This window comes from Colossoma macropomum, unplaced genomic scaffold (assembly GCF_904425465.1).
Source record: "Colossoma macropomum unplaced genomic scaffold, Colossoma_macropomum, whole genome shotgun sequence".
In the NCBI taxonomy this organism is placed as follows: Eukaryota; Metazoa; Chordata; class Actinopteri; order Characiformes; family Serrasalmidae; genus Colossoma; species Colossoma macropomum.
This window is the reverse complement of record NW_023494792.1, coordinates 18,996,728-19,014,569: the sequence shown is the minus strand read 5'-3', so window position 1 is coordinate 19,014,569 and position 17,842 is coordinate 18,996,728. Positions and strand designations below refer to the sequence as shown.

Genomic DNA, 17,842 nt, shown 5'->3' with positions numbered 1-17,842 from the left:
GTTTTTCTGTCTCTTTATTTCTCTGTGCCTACCTTTATTTCTCTTTCTGTGCCTACCTTTTTTATGCTTTTCTCTAGTTTTCTCATTCACTCACTCACTTGTCCTTCTATATTCTCTCTCCCTCTCTCTCTCTCTCTCTCTCTCTCTCTCTCTTTCTGCTTTTCTCTCAAGTTCTGATTCACTCACTCACTGACTCACACCCTCTCATCTTTGCTTCTCTCTCTCTCTCTCTCTTTCTCTGTCAGTATTTTTTCTCTGTGCTTCCGACACAAAGAACATATTGTATGTGTCAGTGTTAAATGTGGTGCGTTCTGCTGGGCTGTGGTGACTCTGACCTCTGGACGTTCTGCACTTGCTCTTTGCTCACCGTGAGGGTTTCTACAGTGACTGAGGCACAGCTCACAGCAACCCACACACACTTCTGTAGCGTTCTCCTGTTTGCTGTTACCTCAGCTCTGATATGTTCAGGTCTGATCGTGCATGAACTCCAACTAAGAAAGTTCAGAAGACTGAATCTCTTGAGTGTGATGTGTCTGGATGTGATGATGATTTGATAGGACTTGGTGCTTTTGCTAATGAGATAAATGTCACTGAAACATTGCAATATACAATAATAATTTTTATTAGGCCAATCAAACAGTGCATGTCACTGAGAACAATGCATTTACACTGTAGTGTCCACATTCAGCCCTTTAACCCCAAAGGGCCCACAGTTCAGTTCCTCACACACACAGCATAACTCACATTTTAGTTTCAGAGTAGTTCCTGAATAATTAGTCTTTAGACTAATACAGCCGCAGTTTAAGGTGCTAGATCTTCAAATGTCTGCTCACCTAAAGAGCATTTGAACTGATGTCATGTCAGCCTTTTCTGTTTTTTCTAAGCCAAAGCACACAGTGCTGTTTGTCTGGCGTCCATCAGAAGGTCATGGCTCTTTCTGTCTTTCTCTCTCTCTCTCTCAGTCTCTCTCTCTCTCACTCTGTGAGAGATGATGAAATGATATACTGTGAGTGTGTGTTGGCAGGGACAGACTGAGAGAGAGGCAGACGGAAACACACACACACAGGGAGATGAAGTCTTTACCTGAACTGACCCAGTACTGTTTTGTTCAGAGACACAGAAAACTCCACAAACACACTCTCTCATTATCTCTCTCTCTCCCTCTCTCTCCCCCTCTCTCTCTCATTATCTCTTAGTGTATACTATGTCTATGGTGTTGTTTTTACAGATTTTTAGAGGCTTTTTGGCCGATACAGATCCAATATTGGTCTATTTTTCATTGAATCACTTCACTTAAAGCTACACGATGTAAGATTTGGGGGCTTGGAGATCTTCTCAAGGCCTCTCCATGCAATGTGTGGAAGAACATTTTGTAATATGGGTTGGGCTTCAGTGCTGCTGATGGCAAGTGTGTTGAAAGAGTATTCAAAAAACTGGTGAAGGGTGTGACTTCTGAGGATGTGAGTGAATGATCTACTATTGTCATCATATCCTCATCAGTTTAATGTTGATTTTGCATTTGAGACCTAAACATTGAGCTGGACCTTCTTTTTGAGGCTGTGCGTGTGACGTTAATGCGTAAATGCCTATGACGTGGTCTGAAAAACTCCTGCAGTGTCCAACTAACGCCTCTGACTTTTAAATGATTATTTCAGGGTTTGCAGGTTCAAACTGTACGGTTCATATGGTTTGTCAGTGCAACTGAAAAATGACTTGTGTATTAACAAGCAAGTTAGTTTAGATGAAAAAAAGAAATATTTTACATCAGTTCAAATTCAATTTCTAGAGAGACTTGCTACAGCATTGAATCAGACTCAGAAAAATGTAATTTTCAGTTCAGAATTTTCTGCTGATATTGACTGAATAACCAGACCTGGTACTGGATCACTGCCATCTCTAACTGTTTTGTTGAATTTTGCCTAAATGGCTTGGAACAGAAATCTGCTTTACTCTGGCTGAGGAATTTGCTGACAAAGAGGTTAATTTAGAAAGTGATTTGGACTGATGTAATGTTGCTTTTGTTCATTTGATACTTTGGCATTTTGCATCATATCAGTTTTTTGCATCAATCAGTATTTCAGTTTAAATGCTTATTAGCACATGAAGTTATTTTTTAGGTTGAACTCACCAAACACTTTTTATAATGCACTCTGTGTGGATGTAAAGCAGTAAGCCGGTGCGTCAAAGACATCCTAAATCTCTCTCTCTCCTCCTCCTTCTCCTTTTTTTCATTCACTCTATCCAAGTTCATCACATGTTTGTGTTCAGGCAACATACTCTTTATCAATCAGGTTTTAGTTTCTACATATTTTCTGCTCTTCCCTTTTCTGTCTCAGCTTTTAAAATGCCAGTTAATCTCATGCTCTACTGCCTTCTATTGATGCCAGGATATCTCAGCTAATGTTTCTCGCTCTGCCTTTCTCTCTCTGCCTGCCAACTGGAACTTCTACTCACTATGCGCAGAGCCAGATGTACATAAACACACATACTGCCTTCGCTCATCTGGAGCCTGTTTAGACATCACAGAACAGTGTGATAAAAAATAAATAGGTTCAGATGGATGTATATAGATGTAAATCAATGCCTAGGAGCTTACCTAGAATTATTTTAGTTTAAACTGTTGTATTCTGTAAACTGTCAGTACACCGAGGGGTATACGTAGTGCACTGCACCATGGATTGGTTTACCAGACAGAGATTAAACCCAGCACTGGACTACATTCTGCTTTCAGTGGAGAATTTCTATTCAGGATGCTGTGTAGTGTAAATCACAGCATTCTGGAAAAGGACTAGACTTAATCATTGTTAGGGAAACTGACCCAGTATGTATTGAAATACATGCAGTGTTATATATTTGCAAAATGGCTTGTGAAAAAGTACCAATGCATCAGACAATTACAAAGAAGGTCCTTCTCCCAAACTAGTACCTACAGCTTTTATAGTAAAAATAAGGATGCATATATTTTTGTATATGTGGGCTTATAAATCAATGAATATAAAGTTAATAAGAAATAGTAGTTAGAAGTTTAGAATCTTTATAAATGGTTATAAAATTCTAACCATATGAAATTCTTATGTGCTCCTGGTATTTAGTTCTAGAGCCTGGTATTTAGTTCTTCTTAGTTGTGTTCTGTATCTTTATTAAAATTGGTTATAAAATATTTGTCATAAATTTGATTTATTGTATTGTCCTAACAGAAATACTGGAATATTTTTTATTGTACTGTTTCACACAGGTCCAGTGCTGCTTTTAGCTTAATGTACTCTTTTAGTCTCTTAAGTTCAAAGTCAAGGCTTCAAGTTCAAATGTTACCATGGTGCATTGTCAGTGTGCTGGCAAACAAGGAAACAATCGTTAAACAGTAAACAAAAACACAAACACAAAGGGCCGGAGGGTGTGGTAGGTAACGGGGTGGGGTTGTTTTGGAGGGCATGTTGTGTTGGAGTTGGGAAGGGAAGTGTGTGTGATTATCAACGCGGACGCTGTGTCTTTCTCACAGCAGCTGTCCTGTCCCCTGAGCCAAGAGGACACAAAGGGACAGCCCAGGGACATCCACCACTAATCCCTGCCTGACACGCAACTGAGCAAAAGATATGCTTCTAACCTGTCGAGTATCATAGCTAAACAATTTTTGGTCCCACTTTGTTTGGATAGGCCCCTCTAGACTGTCTATAGGTGTTCAAATTGTTAACAACCTATGTGGTGAAAGTTGACTGGTTGATTCTCAGCTGCTTTAAGGCTAAGGTTAGGATTAGTACCAGGGTTAGGTTTAGGACCAGAGTAAGAGTTAGTTGTTTGGGGTTGGGCTAGGGTTAGGGTTAGGGAAAATTAAGGTGAATTTAGTGGATAACTTTTTGAATACATGTTAAATGCAAGATTGGCATCTTCAAAGCTGTCATGGTTGAAATATGCACAGTTATTGTGTAGTGGCGTAGAGTAACCTAAACGGTGCTTTGTGATTGGGTGTGGGTATGTGTGGGGGGAGGTTGGGAGGTTTGTCAGGGCAGTGGCTGTGCCCATGTGTTGGGGACAGCTGAGGTGTCACCTGTCTTTGTATCATGTGTCCCCAAACAATCAATGTGCCAAAACTTCACCACAGCCAACCACACTGGCTTGTGTACAGACATGGCTGATTCACTCTAGAGGCCATTTTATGTCAAACTGTAGCACCAAGCTAGAATTTCAGGTCAGTTTCTTCTGTATAAAACCATCAATGGTTGATGAAGTCTCTGGCAAAAAGCTTATAGATCTACTAAATCTTGTATAGGACTGGCTTTCCACGTTCAAATTCTCCTGTGAAAGAAAGAGAGATGGTTTTGCAAAGGAAAATATTATTTTATTATTATTAAATATAGTTATTGGCAATATATAGTGGAGTCTGTTTGTAACAGGACAGTAACTCAATATTGTGGTGTTTTGGCTCCAGAGTTTAGCTGTAGAGTTATGGAAAGATGAAAGTATGGACTAAAATGAAAAAGGAACTGCTCATAATCCAACTTACCTCCTCATCTGTGAAATGTTGTGATACGGGAGTGTGTGGCCCCCACTGGAATTTTACCTCAGCTTTTCACCTTGCAGAGGCCAGTAATCCAAATCTATGGAGTTTTCAGGACCAAAAATCTCACCCAACCTGAACCCTACTGCGCATGTGTTTCTTTCTGAATGCAGTGATCAACTGGGAAAGGATTTGTAGGGGAGATGGGGAGAACTATGTAGGGAGCTCTAGTTCCTAAATGGTTCACCCAGTATAAACTAAACACTGTCACATTTAGCTTGACGCTTTATCCTCATAGTCAATGTTTTATTTCAAATCCAATGTACCAGAATTAAGAGCCAAAAACAACAGAAATGTTCTCAACGTGTACTTATTAACCACACTGTTTGTCAATATGTTGCATTTTATGGCCTTCAGAAATGACATTTGGCCAAAACTAGCCATTTGCTGGTGAAAGTATGTTTTGGGCATGTTCTGTCCAGCTGCTCTGCTCGTGATGTTCCAGAGATGTCCACGGGTCGGAGTGCTGCAGCTCGTACATCAGGAGGAATTCCTAATCTGTGTAAAAGCCATGGTGGTGGAATGCTGATAATGCAGTAGATTACTGGGGGCATGTTTATGATACAGATTTATACTTCCCCTCACGGAGACAGGGAATGTTCTCCTGCTTTATGAACTTATATTTATGTCAGCCTGTCGTTAATGGAGTCTGGCTCAACTCAGGCCTTTTTGAGGGCTGTTGTTTTACACTCACTGTTTGTTTTCTTTTGTGTGTGTGTGTGTGTAGGCAGTGTGACTTATGAAGGAAAGTGCCCTGATATGGTGGCATAAACAGAGCTTAGTTATCTGCTATAAATATCCCAGTGTAGCTGAATTTATGTTAGAAAAACAGTATTAAGACATTGTTTACAGAGGGTCTTGAGTGTCAGTTGAGTGTATATTTTAAAGAAATTTACTCAACTTTAGAAGATTATGCAAGCAGAATCATACATTTTCAAGTGCCTTGCAGACCACTTTTGATATGTGCATTAAAACCAGTGTTATTCAACTTAAAGGGCCCATATCATAGAAATCCAACTTTTTAGATCCAATGTTTGTGTAAACATGTTTTAACATTTCAACATAATGTATAATTCATTTCCAGTCCACACAGTCCATATATGGAAACTAAGCAGCAAAGCAACTCATTTTGAATTAATTGTTTTTGTAATGTTACAAAAACCAATGGATTTGCACATATCGGCCTCTTCAGCCTACAGTAAGCTAGCCCACCTGTTCATGTTGAAGGTATTAGGACCAGCTGGATCAGGGCTTATTTACTTGACTGAAAAACTTGTCTAATAACACATTTATAAGCTAGTCAGGCAGTCAGATCATCCACAGGTGTTACAAAGTGGGCTATGACTTAATGCTGTGGGACAACTAAAACACTGTATAGAATTTTATGTCCCCATATGACAGGATAATTAAATTTCATTCTGCAGTGAGTTTTTTTTTCTCCTTATGTGTCTGAATGAATATGATAATGTGGAGTTGACCCAAGTCCAGCATCTCTCCCCTTGAATTGTCCAGACTATTGAACTTGTCTGATGTTTCTGCTGTATAGGTGCTTCAGATGGATCAGAAGGTGGAGAACATCCTGAAGATCCTGGTGGAGCAGTTCCAGCCCAAATCCGAGCTGCTTCAGAAACCAAGCCACAGCCACTCCCGTGTAACCGTCATGAAGCGCCTGGGTGTCAGCATGGATGAGGGACAATGAGACAGGAAACAGCCACACTGGGTCAAGACTGGGACACATCTGTGGATAAAGATTGTCCAGGAGGAAAGGTTCTATCTCTTCTCTCTGCTTCACGTTTCAACTTTAAAATGAATGAAATCATGTGAAAGTAAGATGGAAATGTGCAGGATGATGGACTGGTAAGCCAAGCTAACAAGAGAGGCAAAAAAGCTTTGAAAGATTGTTTCTCTGTTTCTTCCAAAGAAAACGAGCTACGTGTTCAACACCTTACTAGCTTTCAGCAAAGGGCAGCCACTCATAGATTCCTCTCTTTATTCGATTGCCGTCAGTTTGCTATGGTACAGATGGAGCGGCACTAAAGATATGGTTGTTTGAGGTGTAAATCCTGATTGGTTTAGGAACCACTGCTCCACAAAAATGCTACCAAGGCAAGATCCACAGTCACATATCCATCAAGAACATTATTAAGCTTCTGAACTAGTGGCTCAGCTCACATAGCACAGAGGAAGCACAACATGGATTATCCGTTCCCCATGTTAATCTACACCTCACATTTAGTAAGTGCGAACACATTGTCTGTGTGTTAAACCCACCACTGATAAATAGCTATGGCACAGCTAATCAAAACAGCAAAACACTGCTGATGGGCTTTAATGGACTTAAATGGAATATTAGAAAGGAAGAGGGAGAGCTATTTGAGGTTGTGGACTCGGTGAGGAGTGCCAAGGTTTTCAACAGCGTATTCATTTTCAGAGAATTTCGGAGAGCTTTATTCCATTCAACCTGTGATTATTTTTCTCATTCTAGTTAATTAAATGCAAGATTTCTGGTGAGGTGTGATGGCCTGATGCCACTGTTTTGATGAAAGGAAACTATAGTAAATAAATAAAATCTAGATTTGTTTTCAGAACTGCAGGGCGAGGGGGAACAGAGAGATGTATGTCGAACTCAGGCGGCTGCACTCCATTCACCAAACACACTCAGCTGCTGGCGCTTTGCCTAGTCCAGAACAAATTGCTGGGTGGTTTTCTTTTTTTCACATGTTAATTTAACATTTACTACAGTGTGCAGAGAGAGAGATGAGAGCTCAGAGGAAAGAGAAAGAGAGAATAGTGAAGGAGAGCCAGGTCTAACCCCTTTCCTCCCTTCATTTTATCATTCACTGCGTCTGGAGGCTCCCACGATTTGTTTGGTGCAAAAGGGGTGAGAGAAAATGAAATCAGTGAATGACTGACCAACTATTGTTCTGTACAGTTTTATAAGAGATGTACATATAGTAGCATTGCCTTATATTTACCATCATGGAGCACAGGCTGTTTTGACTGTGACTTACAGAGACAACTGGACACTGTGTAATATATTCATTCATCTTATGAGAGACTTGTGTAAATAAAATACGCCTTTACATTTTACATGTTAGTGTTGTTTGTTTGCTACTGTGAATGATGGGTTTTTGTTGTGAAGACATTTATGGAAATGACCCAAAGAAATCAAAACTAGGGAACAACATGACTAACTGCCTTGAAAATTTGGAAGATGTATTTTCCTTGTTATTAAGCTTTCATTTGTACAATGTTCTTTGGGTGTACTCTCAATGCTGCACTGCTGCTGAACAAAGTTTTTGAGTGGAGTGCAAGTGGAGAAAGAATGGGTCTCAAATTTCTACGCAATTATATTTGTCTTCAAAGGCCAAAAAATACGATGGATGTCCCAAGATCAACAAGGCCAGGCAAGGAGAGAGAGAGCGAGGGAGAGAGGAGCAGTGGGGGGGAGGGATGGAGTTTGGGAGGAGGAAGTCTGGTCTGGAGCCATGTTCAATTACAGAGGGCTGTGGCTCCACATCTATACGCACGCTGTTATTCTGCTTTTGTCTCCTGTTTTATGTCTCTGACAGAGACCTCTGCTCATGTTTACAGAGCCAGCACTGTGTGATCAAGACACTGTGCTACTTTCATGTGGAGAGTTAAGAGAGACTCCCCAGTTTCACAGACTGTTTGATGGCTGAAGAGCTCACTCATGACTCACTATTGGAGATCAGGCTTCTGGAAAGACATTAAGGAGGAACAATAAAATCCCGACATCAATGAGAAAACCAATTCCAAACACTCTTTACACGGTCAGAAATTCTTGATTCTTGTCTCTGCCTTAAGTGCCAGCAGGAACAGAAAAAGCCTCTAAAGTAATCAATGAAAAGTCCCACCACAATATGTTCACATCCTGCTAAGGAGGTGTTGGAAAATTTGCAGATTGATTTCAGCCAAGACACGATTGGTGTCTGAAGTTTGCTTCTTTAGTCTTACATTGGAGCTGTGAGGCAAATGTAGCAAAAGTAATTTGAGCTTCTAGTATTATATAGATACTGTTATTTATAAAAATGGACAAAAGTGTGGACAAAAAAAATGATTCAGGCTTTGGGATGGTGTTTACATGACATATAGCGTCATACATGGTAAGAAACCACATCAGCAAGTCTAATTGAGATAACTTGACTTGCCATGTGTGGGATGATTTAGGCCAGTGGTGCCCAAACTTTTTGTCTTGAGAGCCCAATTGCAATGTTTGTGGTGGGCCAAGGTGCAAAAAGACAAAACAATATGCAAATAAAGAAAGTTTAACTCAAGTTTTAAAGATATACCATGCATTATATATGGGCATATGCAAAAGTTTGAATACCCCTGGTCAAATCACATGCTTTGCTGGCATGTTTTATTGGAGTGAAAATAAGTGAATGGATCCTCTACAGGAAACAAACTTAAATATGGTATTTTTCTGCAAATTCTAATGTACCATTTCTGTTTATTTGCTGAGTTTAACATATTGTAGTGTCAGCACAGAGCAAGGCACAGGGCAGGGCAATTTCCACCACAAGTGCTCTTTATGAAACACCCAGGCACAAAAGCACATACAAAGCACTGGACTCGTAGGGGAGGTCACCACCTGTCGCAGGATTCACCCTCAACACAAAACACCCACACCTCCAGACACAATAAACCACAAAAACACACTTTACACTAACAAACAAAGACATTAAAACAACATTAAAGTCCCTTTTTAGGAGGGAGCACACCTACCATGAGCCTTCGCACGTGGCTGCTTGCATGGCCACGCCTCCCAAGCTTCTCGGAGGCAGTGCCAGCCTGTAGTGGGTTGCTACAATATTTTATTTTTTTGTCCAAAATGTTAAATGCAGCAAATAAACAGGAATTGTGCATTAAAATGTGCAGAAGTGTGTTCTCACTTTCACTTTGGGCAGCCCTGATTTAGGCAAAGGTGATTTTTGATGGTCACATCTGTATAATGGTTACATCAGCCTTGTAGCTCCAGTGCAAAGCTTAACAAAGCAAACTTCAGACTTGGAAGATGTCATCAGCTACTTCTGGGGTAAGTGGAAAACTATGTAAAGTTTGAAGAAAGTCACTAAAACAACCACAGAGTACTGTTGACCTCTGTTCACATTTGTGCACAATTGCCTAAACATGCTAAAAACTCAGTTTGTCTTCACATTTATTTTGGCCTCCATGCTGAGCTCCGTGAGCCGTCCTTTAGCCGAGCCACCTCTCTGCTGCTGGAGCCTGTATGACCTGATGACAGCCCTGAGCAGTGTGTCCATTACTGGGCCACCTGTGGCTCAGGGCACTGTGAAGGACCAGTGGTCCCCTATGAAAGCTGATATGAGTAAGAACAGGTGTGTATGGGGCGGGTGTCGCGCTGTAGCAGCTGACGCCCTGAACTCCTGCGCTCTCGAAATAGCAGGCCCTGAACAGTTGTCTTGGGGACCACTGTCATCTCTTCACAAGCACCACATTCCTCACCCAGTCTTTAGTGTTTTTACTTTCTGGAGTTACTAGAAATCGAGGAATTTTCACTGGCCATCTCCTCAGGTCAGTAAATTAATGGATTAGCCACTTGAGACTGTAAGTTACAGTGATTTTATAGGTTAAGGGTTTTTAAGGCACAATGCTAAGCAAAATAAAATCACTAAAAAACACACACATTTTCTAAGCTGCTTATCCTTCTGGGTCGCGGGGGGAGCTGGATCCCAGGAATCATTGGGCAGAAGGCAGCATCTGATGCAGTAAGCAACACTTTTACCAGTGTAGTTTGTTAGCAGTAGGATACGGCTGCCAAGCAACATGACAATCAAAGATTACTCCATGAAGAGCAAAATGCTTTTAATAATTTGGTGCTTTAATACCAACCGATATTCAAATTATGTGCCTCATGCGACTTATGTTTGCATATCGTGTAATTTACAGTGGCTTTGAACATGGCTCAGCTAAAATTTCACAGTTCACACCCTGTGTGGTACATTCAGTGTTTGCATCACCCTCCAGTCATTTGGCTTTGGGGATCTTTTGAGAAACTGGGTGGTTAAAGATTGTAGAATTGTAGTATTGGCTTATCATACATGGCACAGGATATCTTTAAAAGTTCCCCTTTCCCATCCAAATTTTCTGCATATCATAGGAGTTACAACTACACTGCCCCTCAAAGGTTTGAAGACAGCTTGCCTTTTAATGTTTTCTTTTAATACAAATGAGCAAGTTTTCTTTTTTGATTTAAAAACATAACACAGTGGCATCTTTCTGCATTTCACTTTGTGGCCACTCCATTGGCAGAATGAAAACAGACTCAATATATATATATATTATATATATATATATATATATATATATATATATATATATATATATATATATATATATTCCCCTGTAACTCTATTATCAGAATAACTGTGACACTGTTGGTTCTCTGTGTGTGAAATGTTGTGACTCTGTATTGAGCTGCTAGTGAGCAATGAAGGGCAAAAGGGGATGGGTGAGAACCCCCTGCTGTGAAAACAATTGAATTGTTTGTGTTAATATCACTTTGGGTAATAATGGCAAAACCTGCACATTTTATCCTCTTGTTATGATGTCAGCACTCAAACCGTTCAGATGTTTAATCCACCTTTGGAGCAAAAGAGTTTCAATATGTGCTTTTAACAACAGTTTAAAAAAAAAATCAAGATTTAGGCAAAATCTGCGTCATACCAAGGAAGATTTTTTGAGGGACATGAAGCTGAGTGTTACAAAAGGTACATAAATATTAACATGGAGCTGTTTTATGTTCTCAAAACCTTTGTAGACAAATTTTCATACTTGAAAAGTAACAGCGAAAAAATTCAACCCAAAATTTAGTGCAGCACCTGTGAATACAGTGTGTGTTTGTGCTCACATTAGGTTTTTACTGAGAAGCCGAGATAGTGTGATGAAGTGGGTCACAATGCGGGGGACTTTTCTTCCAGACGGAGGGAGAATTCCGGGCCAGCGCTGGAAGCACTTCAGTGGCTAGCGCTGGTTTGGCCAGCCGAGGCAGTATGTGAGGCATGAGGAGAGACAGCTGCAGCAGAGCTGCTACTGCAGCACCGGGGCAGCTACACCACGCCACGTCACGCCTGGGCTGGGCACACACTACACACACACACACAGACAAAACATATGCTTGCACTGACCCCCACACACACACACACACACACACACACACTTAGCAGAGCTGTGCACCCCAGCTGCTGTATCTAAAGCTCTTTAAAGCTCCACTGGTAGTCCAGTCATCCCCCAGATTTAAAAGCTACATATGTGTTGGCCTTTTCACAATCAGAAAACACTGAGAGGAAACGTTTACATCTGCAAATACAACACTCATCTTTTCAAATGGTCAAATTCACACCTTTCTACAAACAATATGGATGTAAGAAATGTTCAAATTCAGCATGTAAATCCAAATTAAAGTAAGGAATTGGCTAAAAATAAAATCTAACCCTTTACACTAATTGCAGTCAAACAGTCAAAACATGTTTGGTGTTTGCTGGGTTCTTTAAGTTGTTTAGTAAAACGCATAATTCAGGCTTGAGGATGGCTGCTGCTGCTGCTGTTTTCAGCTACATGAGGTACTTTTGTCCATTTTTATTGATAACAGTATGTCATACAGTGTTAGAATACACATAAAACAAATCTGTATGAGATGTCTTAACATAACACAGTTGAAGGCAAGTGTGTGATTCAATGCTAATAAAATATTTACTTCACATAACTTCAGAAATGTACAGACCTCAGCTCCACTGGTGTACAGGTATCTGGTGTGTGCGTCATGCTCAGTGGCCTCACGCATAGCTGAACAGATTAGAGCACAGCAGGATAATGAGAAGTGAGGGGCTGCTGTAGATGTTTTGCTCTTCGTGCTTCAGGAGAGCTGCTCCGATAACTGATAAAGAGCTTTTGACCGGCTGCAGGTGGGCCCACCTAATGAGAGCCACAGGACCAAAGCAAACATGCAGTCCAGGCCACATCACACAACACACAACTGCTGCTATCTGAGGATGCGAGTGCTGGTGGAAATGAATGATAAGCCAACAAAGGACATGTCCACACTGCATGCTATTCAGTAATCGGTAGGATTTACTAAGGGAGCCTTTAAGGATGGTGCGGCAACCCCCTAAGTACCAAGACAGACTAGTCTTAGACTCAGGGGCATTTTAACTTGCTCGGGGGCCTTGGGGCTAGAGAAGGTCATGGGCCCTATGGGCCCCCTATGGGTCTAGTTACACAGCGTCCACAAACTCAAAACCTTTTTTTGCAACTTCCAGTACTGCCATTCAGAATCTCTCCATTACTGAACAAGCTTAGACAAAGCTGAAGTTAGTTTCTTATCCGCCAGGTTATTTTTCACATTTTCCGTTCCACCTTAAATGGTGCCACAGTTGCATTCTAGCACCTGTTACTACGGCACCATTTAAGGTGGAAAATTTGAATAAGAACTGGCAGACAGTTGGTCAAGATTTGAGATTTGCACTGAACTTAAGATGAACTTCACCTTGAGCTCATATGTGCTAATGTTAACTGTACATCTCCCAGGCAACGTAAAACAACCAGGCTCTCGCCTTTCATGAAAAAGAGCCAATCAGCTTGCTGTTTAAGCCGCAAGCGGGGAACTTATGATCTATGTGGAGTAAAAAAAATAAAGTTGTGTCTGCAATTACTTTGAACCTCAATAGTTATAATCCCTACTAGACGCTGAAGAGAGGATTGTGTGTCAGCATTAGGAACTGAACTGAATTACTAACATGAGGAAACTTTCCTGAGAACTTGCAGAAACTTACGTTCATCAAGCAGAGATTTGGCTTATTTTCCTTCGTTAATACTTGTGGAGACGTCCCTATATAATTTAATGTACGTGAAATGTGTAGGAAGTTTTTAACATTGTGGAGACAGACGTCAGATGGTCAGCCGACACAAGTAGCTTGTCGTTAAAATGGGTTTGGAGCAAAATATTGACCAAAAATTTAGATTGTGGGCAATTTAGTTTATATGACTTCTTATAAAGTCTCAGCTTTCATAGCTAGTTAGTGTTATTGCTAACGTTAGCTATGAATAGTCTGAATCTGGTGGCTGACTGGTTAACTCTCAACATAATGTTATAAAAGCCAAATACAACCAAAAACTACTGTTCAGTCTTACCTGTGAAAGGTAAATGAGAGATCCCTGAGATCTGGTTTGGTTTGTGCGACAGTTGGTACAGCCCCAAGCTGCACACGGCTCATGCATAATTTTTCCAGTCCAGTCTTCTGAGAGTTCCCTGCTAGGAAAACCAGCAAAACCAGCATATATTGTCTTTTGATGCTGGTATGCTGGTCAACCAGTATGACCATACTGGGGTGACCAGCTAAACCAGAACCAGATCAGCATAAACCAGCATGGTTGGGTGAGTTTGTTGTGGAAGAACTTTACTGGCACGCGCAGAGCTCTGACCTCAACCCCTTTCGAACATTTTTGGGATGAACTAGAATGGAGATTGCGTCAGGCCCTCTCATCCAACATCAATGTCTGACCTCACAAATGCTCCTCTGGATGAATGGGCAAAAATACAATGATACAAGGTTTAATAGTGTTACTACGTACTACATCAGACACTTTTATTCTATAAAAGTGAGGAAATTTCAGTTTCCCTTGAATTGGCCCTTTAAAGTGTATTCCTCTCTATCACTGTTCTCTTCCTGTTTTAGTAGAAAAGGGAGCATAAAATCTATACAGTCAGCAAAAAATATGCATAAATAAACCCAAACAGTCTAATGGTGGCACCATCCGGTTCTTATCAGTCTCTACTTTCACATGTTCTTTGAATTTATTCATAAGTCTTTTCATTTATTGAGAATTTCACTGATGACGTGCATTGTGGTTATTAGAGGAAACGGAGGGAGGAACTCTGAGATTTCAATGAACTGCTTGACTGTCATTTACAGGAAAGGGTGCAGTTCTGCGGTCACCGATAGATAGACTACCACGGAAATATGAACTTGCTGGTTTAGGTAAATACTGTAGTAGGAGATAGTGAGCACGTCCACCAAAATGTTTTGTCTTGGAAATAGTAGACATCTGTGAGGTTCACTGTGAGCTATGTTGAAGTGTTACCATCAAACTGTGTAGTAAAGACCTAACCAGACCAAATGTTTCAGTGCTGTTACTCCAAACTTTTTCTTAGGAAATGTCACTTCTACTACTTTGGTAAATAAATGAGATTAAGGTGTACATTATTATTTATGGCATTAAGTCACTTTAATTCTTTATTAACAGTACTGAAATGATGAGCAGACACCCACGACAGTAGCAGATCCACCTCTGATGACAACATGACTCTGAACAGGAAATAAAGTGTCACGTGAGCTAGTTTACAAAAACATTCAAGGATGTAGACAAATCATTCCTAGAAGTCTTGAGCAAACTGAACATTTCAGCAAGATTTGCAGCTTCTTGTTCTTTGTGTATTCAGGTGATGAGTGAGTCGGTCATGTGCAACACATTCATGAGCTGAAGCTTTGTGCTTACAGCTGGTTTGAATAGTTTGAATAGGAGCAGCTAGAACTCACACTGCAATTTTGTAAATAGACAGTGTGAATATTCTCGGTGCTGCGCAGTGAAAGATCAGTATGAGTCACTTTCAAGGTCATTGTCAATCCTTTAGGCTCTCTAGGGTTTCATTTTGATTTGTTCCTGATACTGATTTATTTTGCGTTTTCAACTGAACTTTTAAGTCTCACTCACGAGAGTTTGACTTGAGCTTAATATATTTGCATACCTCAGTTGCTGAGATGTAAGGAAAGATATTTCGAGTGGTTTGATGTGAAATGGTTCACTGTAGAGAAACAGTGATGTTTCATTGTAGGAACCAGGGGTTGTGATGTCTACAACACAAGTAAAGCCTTTTTATTTACTATCCAAAACAGGTTTTAGGTGCTCAAAACTGCCTCACAACACTCTGCAGGTACCTCTCCACCATGAATTTATTTTTTAAAATCTATTTTTAAAAAATTAGGCCAAAATCTTCTTAAAAATAAAACATTGTCTTAGGTATCATTCAGTTTGGTTATGAACATTCCATGTAGTACATTTCTTTGGGAGGGCCTTTAGAGGTGTAATTGCTTCAGAGGTCTGGTTCCTCTCACAGCACTGTTAACAATTCTCATTCAGTAAGTTTCTCTAGAACACATCAAACCACTTTGTTTATATCTTTATTATTTAATTATGCAGATTTTTTTTAAAGTGGTCACTTTGCCCTTTTAAAATGTCTTGTCCACTCAACTTTGTTTTGCTGGTGTCTTATGAGGAAATATCTTTTGAATGTATTTTATTGTTTGTGAGCGTGTGAAATGAAAACTGATGAAAAAATGATTCATGAAGTGACAAACCAGGCTCACATTAACAAAAGCCCAACATCTTGGCTTTTTTATTCAAACATTTAGCTTTAATTAAATAATGCCTAATTGACATCATTCTGTTCTTCTAGTGGAAATTAGGTTCATGAAGGTAGCGGCCCTAAGAAACTCATGAAACTCATTTTGGCTCTCACTGCTCTGTTGCCTTATTATGAGAAAGAGCCTCCACTCAGTGGCTTAATGACATAGGCACTCCACCCAGACCTTGTGGGCTCTTCTTCATAACAGCAGTCTCTCTCTCTCTCTCTCTCTCTCTCTCTCTCTCTCTCTCTCTCTCTATCTCTCTCTCTCTCTATCTCTCTCTCTCTCTCTCTCAGATGAGGCCTTTTGTCTGTGTGGGAGACCCAGACACAACAGCGCACAGAGCCATACACCCTCACAATGGTTCAGCCCACAAAGCCACACACAACTGAACAATGTGACCATCTCTAAAGGAGGCGGAAGAGGTGGGTGGGGAGGGGTTGAGGTCACGCACCTGCACCCTAAGAGCCATTAAAGAGCTGATGCAGGTGTCTTCATGTTGTTTTTTTTCTTTTAGGCTCTGTTGTTCGTTTAAGGGAGCCCACTGTTCACACAAGGCCTAAACTGCAGGTTTATACTCTCAAAGTCAAATGTAATACATGGGTATGTCAAGTTAAAAATGTAATATATATATTTATAATATAGAAATGGGACTTCAGAAAGGAAAAGTTTGATAAAATTGAGAAACTGCACTCAAGTCTTTGCCTGCCTGCTGACAGTTTCATTTAATAATGGTCAGCTGTGTAAATTACAATGTAAGAAAGCTGATTAAAACCCCATAAAACAAACTCTCTGCTGGTTGCTGGTTGCTTTAGGGCAGATGAGCTGATATCAGACACAGAAACTCATTGTCTCTGTTCTGGGACTGACTGACTTGAGCCTTGTTACAGTGTTGTGGCTGGATTTTTACACCCTTTGGCAAGTATTACAACACTGGCCTGATTGAGCAAGGGCTGGAGGAGAGTAAGGCCTGACACAGTGGTTAAACGTCAGGCGGACCCACAACTTTACTACACATCCACCCTGTGTGTACACTGATGTCATTTGTTTAGCCTTCTTTTGAAATACAGAGCTGTATCAAAACGTACAAGCTATAAATAATCGTGCTCTACGTACTGGTTTCTTTTAAAAGTCTTACTTAATGAAGTAATACTGCTGTCAAAGTGAAATATAACAACCTTATTGTCTTAAGAATGTAATGCAGTAATCTTATCAGAAAAGGGCAACTCACCTGTTTGCTATTGAGCCTATTATGCCCTAATATGCCAGCCACATCCTTCCTCCTGTCAGCTCTCTTTAGATCCTGTAAACTTCAGCTTCCGACCAGCAAAGTGAATCAGACTGACAAAATGTCATTATTCAGCTCTCGTTCAGGAAAGGGCTATTCAGTGTGGGGTTGCTGTAGAGGGTTTTTTTTTCCTATAGCTAGTTTTCTAGCGGAAGTGTGTAAAGGAAGGAAGTCAGTTGCTAACACTACGCTATGCACTGTATAGGTTGTAGTAAACAAACACACATATACAACTTGTATAACTTAAGTCAGATTCACCTACAGCCTATAAAATCACTCCTGTCTGATCAGAATCTGCTTTAGCTTAAAGTGTCAGAGCACAGAGGCTCTTATTTAGGGGATCCGGGAACCAGAGCCCAGGATTAATAATCTATTCAGACTTTTATCAGCATCAGCACTGATGTTCCAGATGAGTTCCAGCACCTGGCTTTAGCATGCCACATAAATATTAATTATGAAAAAAAAGAGAAAAACTTGTGTTATTAAAAAAAAGTTCTCATTTAAAACAGATGCATACAACTTTTCACACACCTGTTGACAAAAGTGCACGCC

General features: G+C 40.4%; 1 protein-coding gene across 1 annotated transcript in view; it reads left to right on the top strand.

The window, feature by feature from the left end:
* The window catches only part of kcnq1.2 (potassium voltage-gated channel, KQT-like subfamily, member 1.2), a 157,568-nt gene extending 141,150 nt beyond the window's left edge, over window positions 1-16,418 (top strand). The window contains exons 19-20 of the mRNA XM_036576391.1: window positions 6,102-6,322; window positions 16,299-16,418. Coding sequence (XP_036432284.1) covers window positions 6,102-6,254 — 153 coding nt within the window. The 3' untranslated portion in view covers window positions 6,255-6,322; window positions 16,299-16,418. The remainder of the gene's footprint in view (window positions 1-6,101; window positions 6,323-16,298) is intronic.
* Window positions 16,419-17,842: the final 1,424 nt, after the last annotated feature.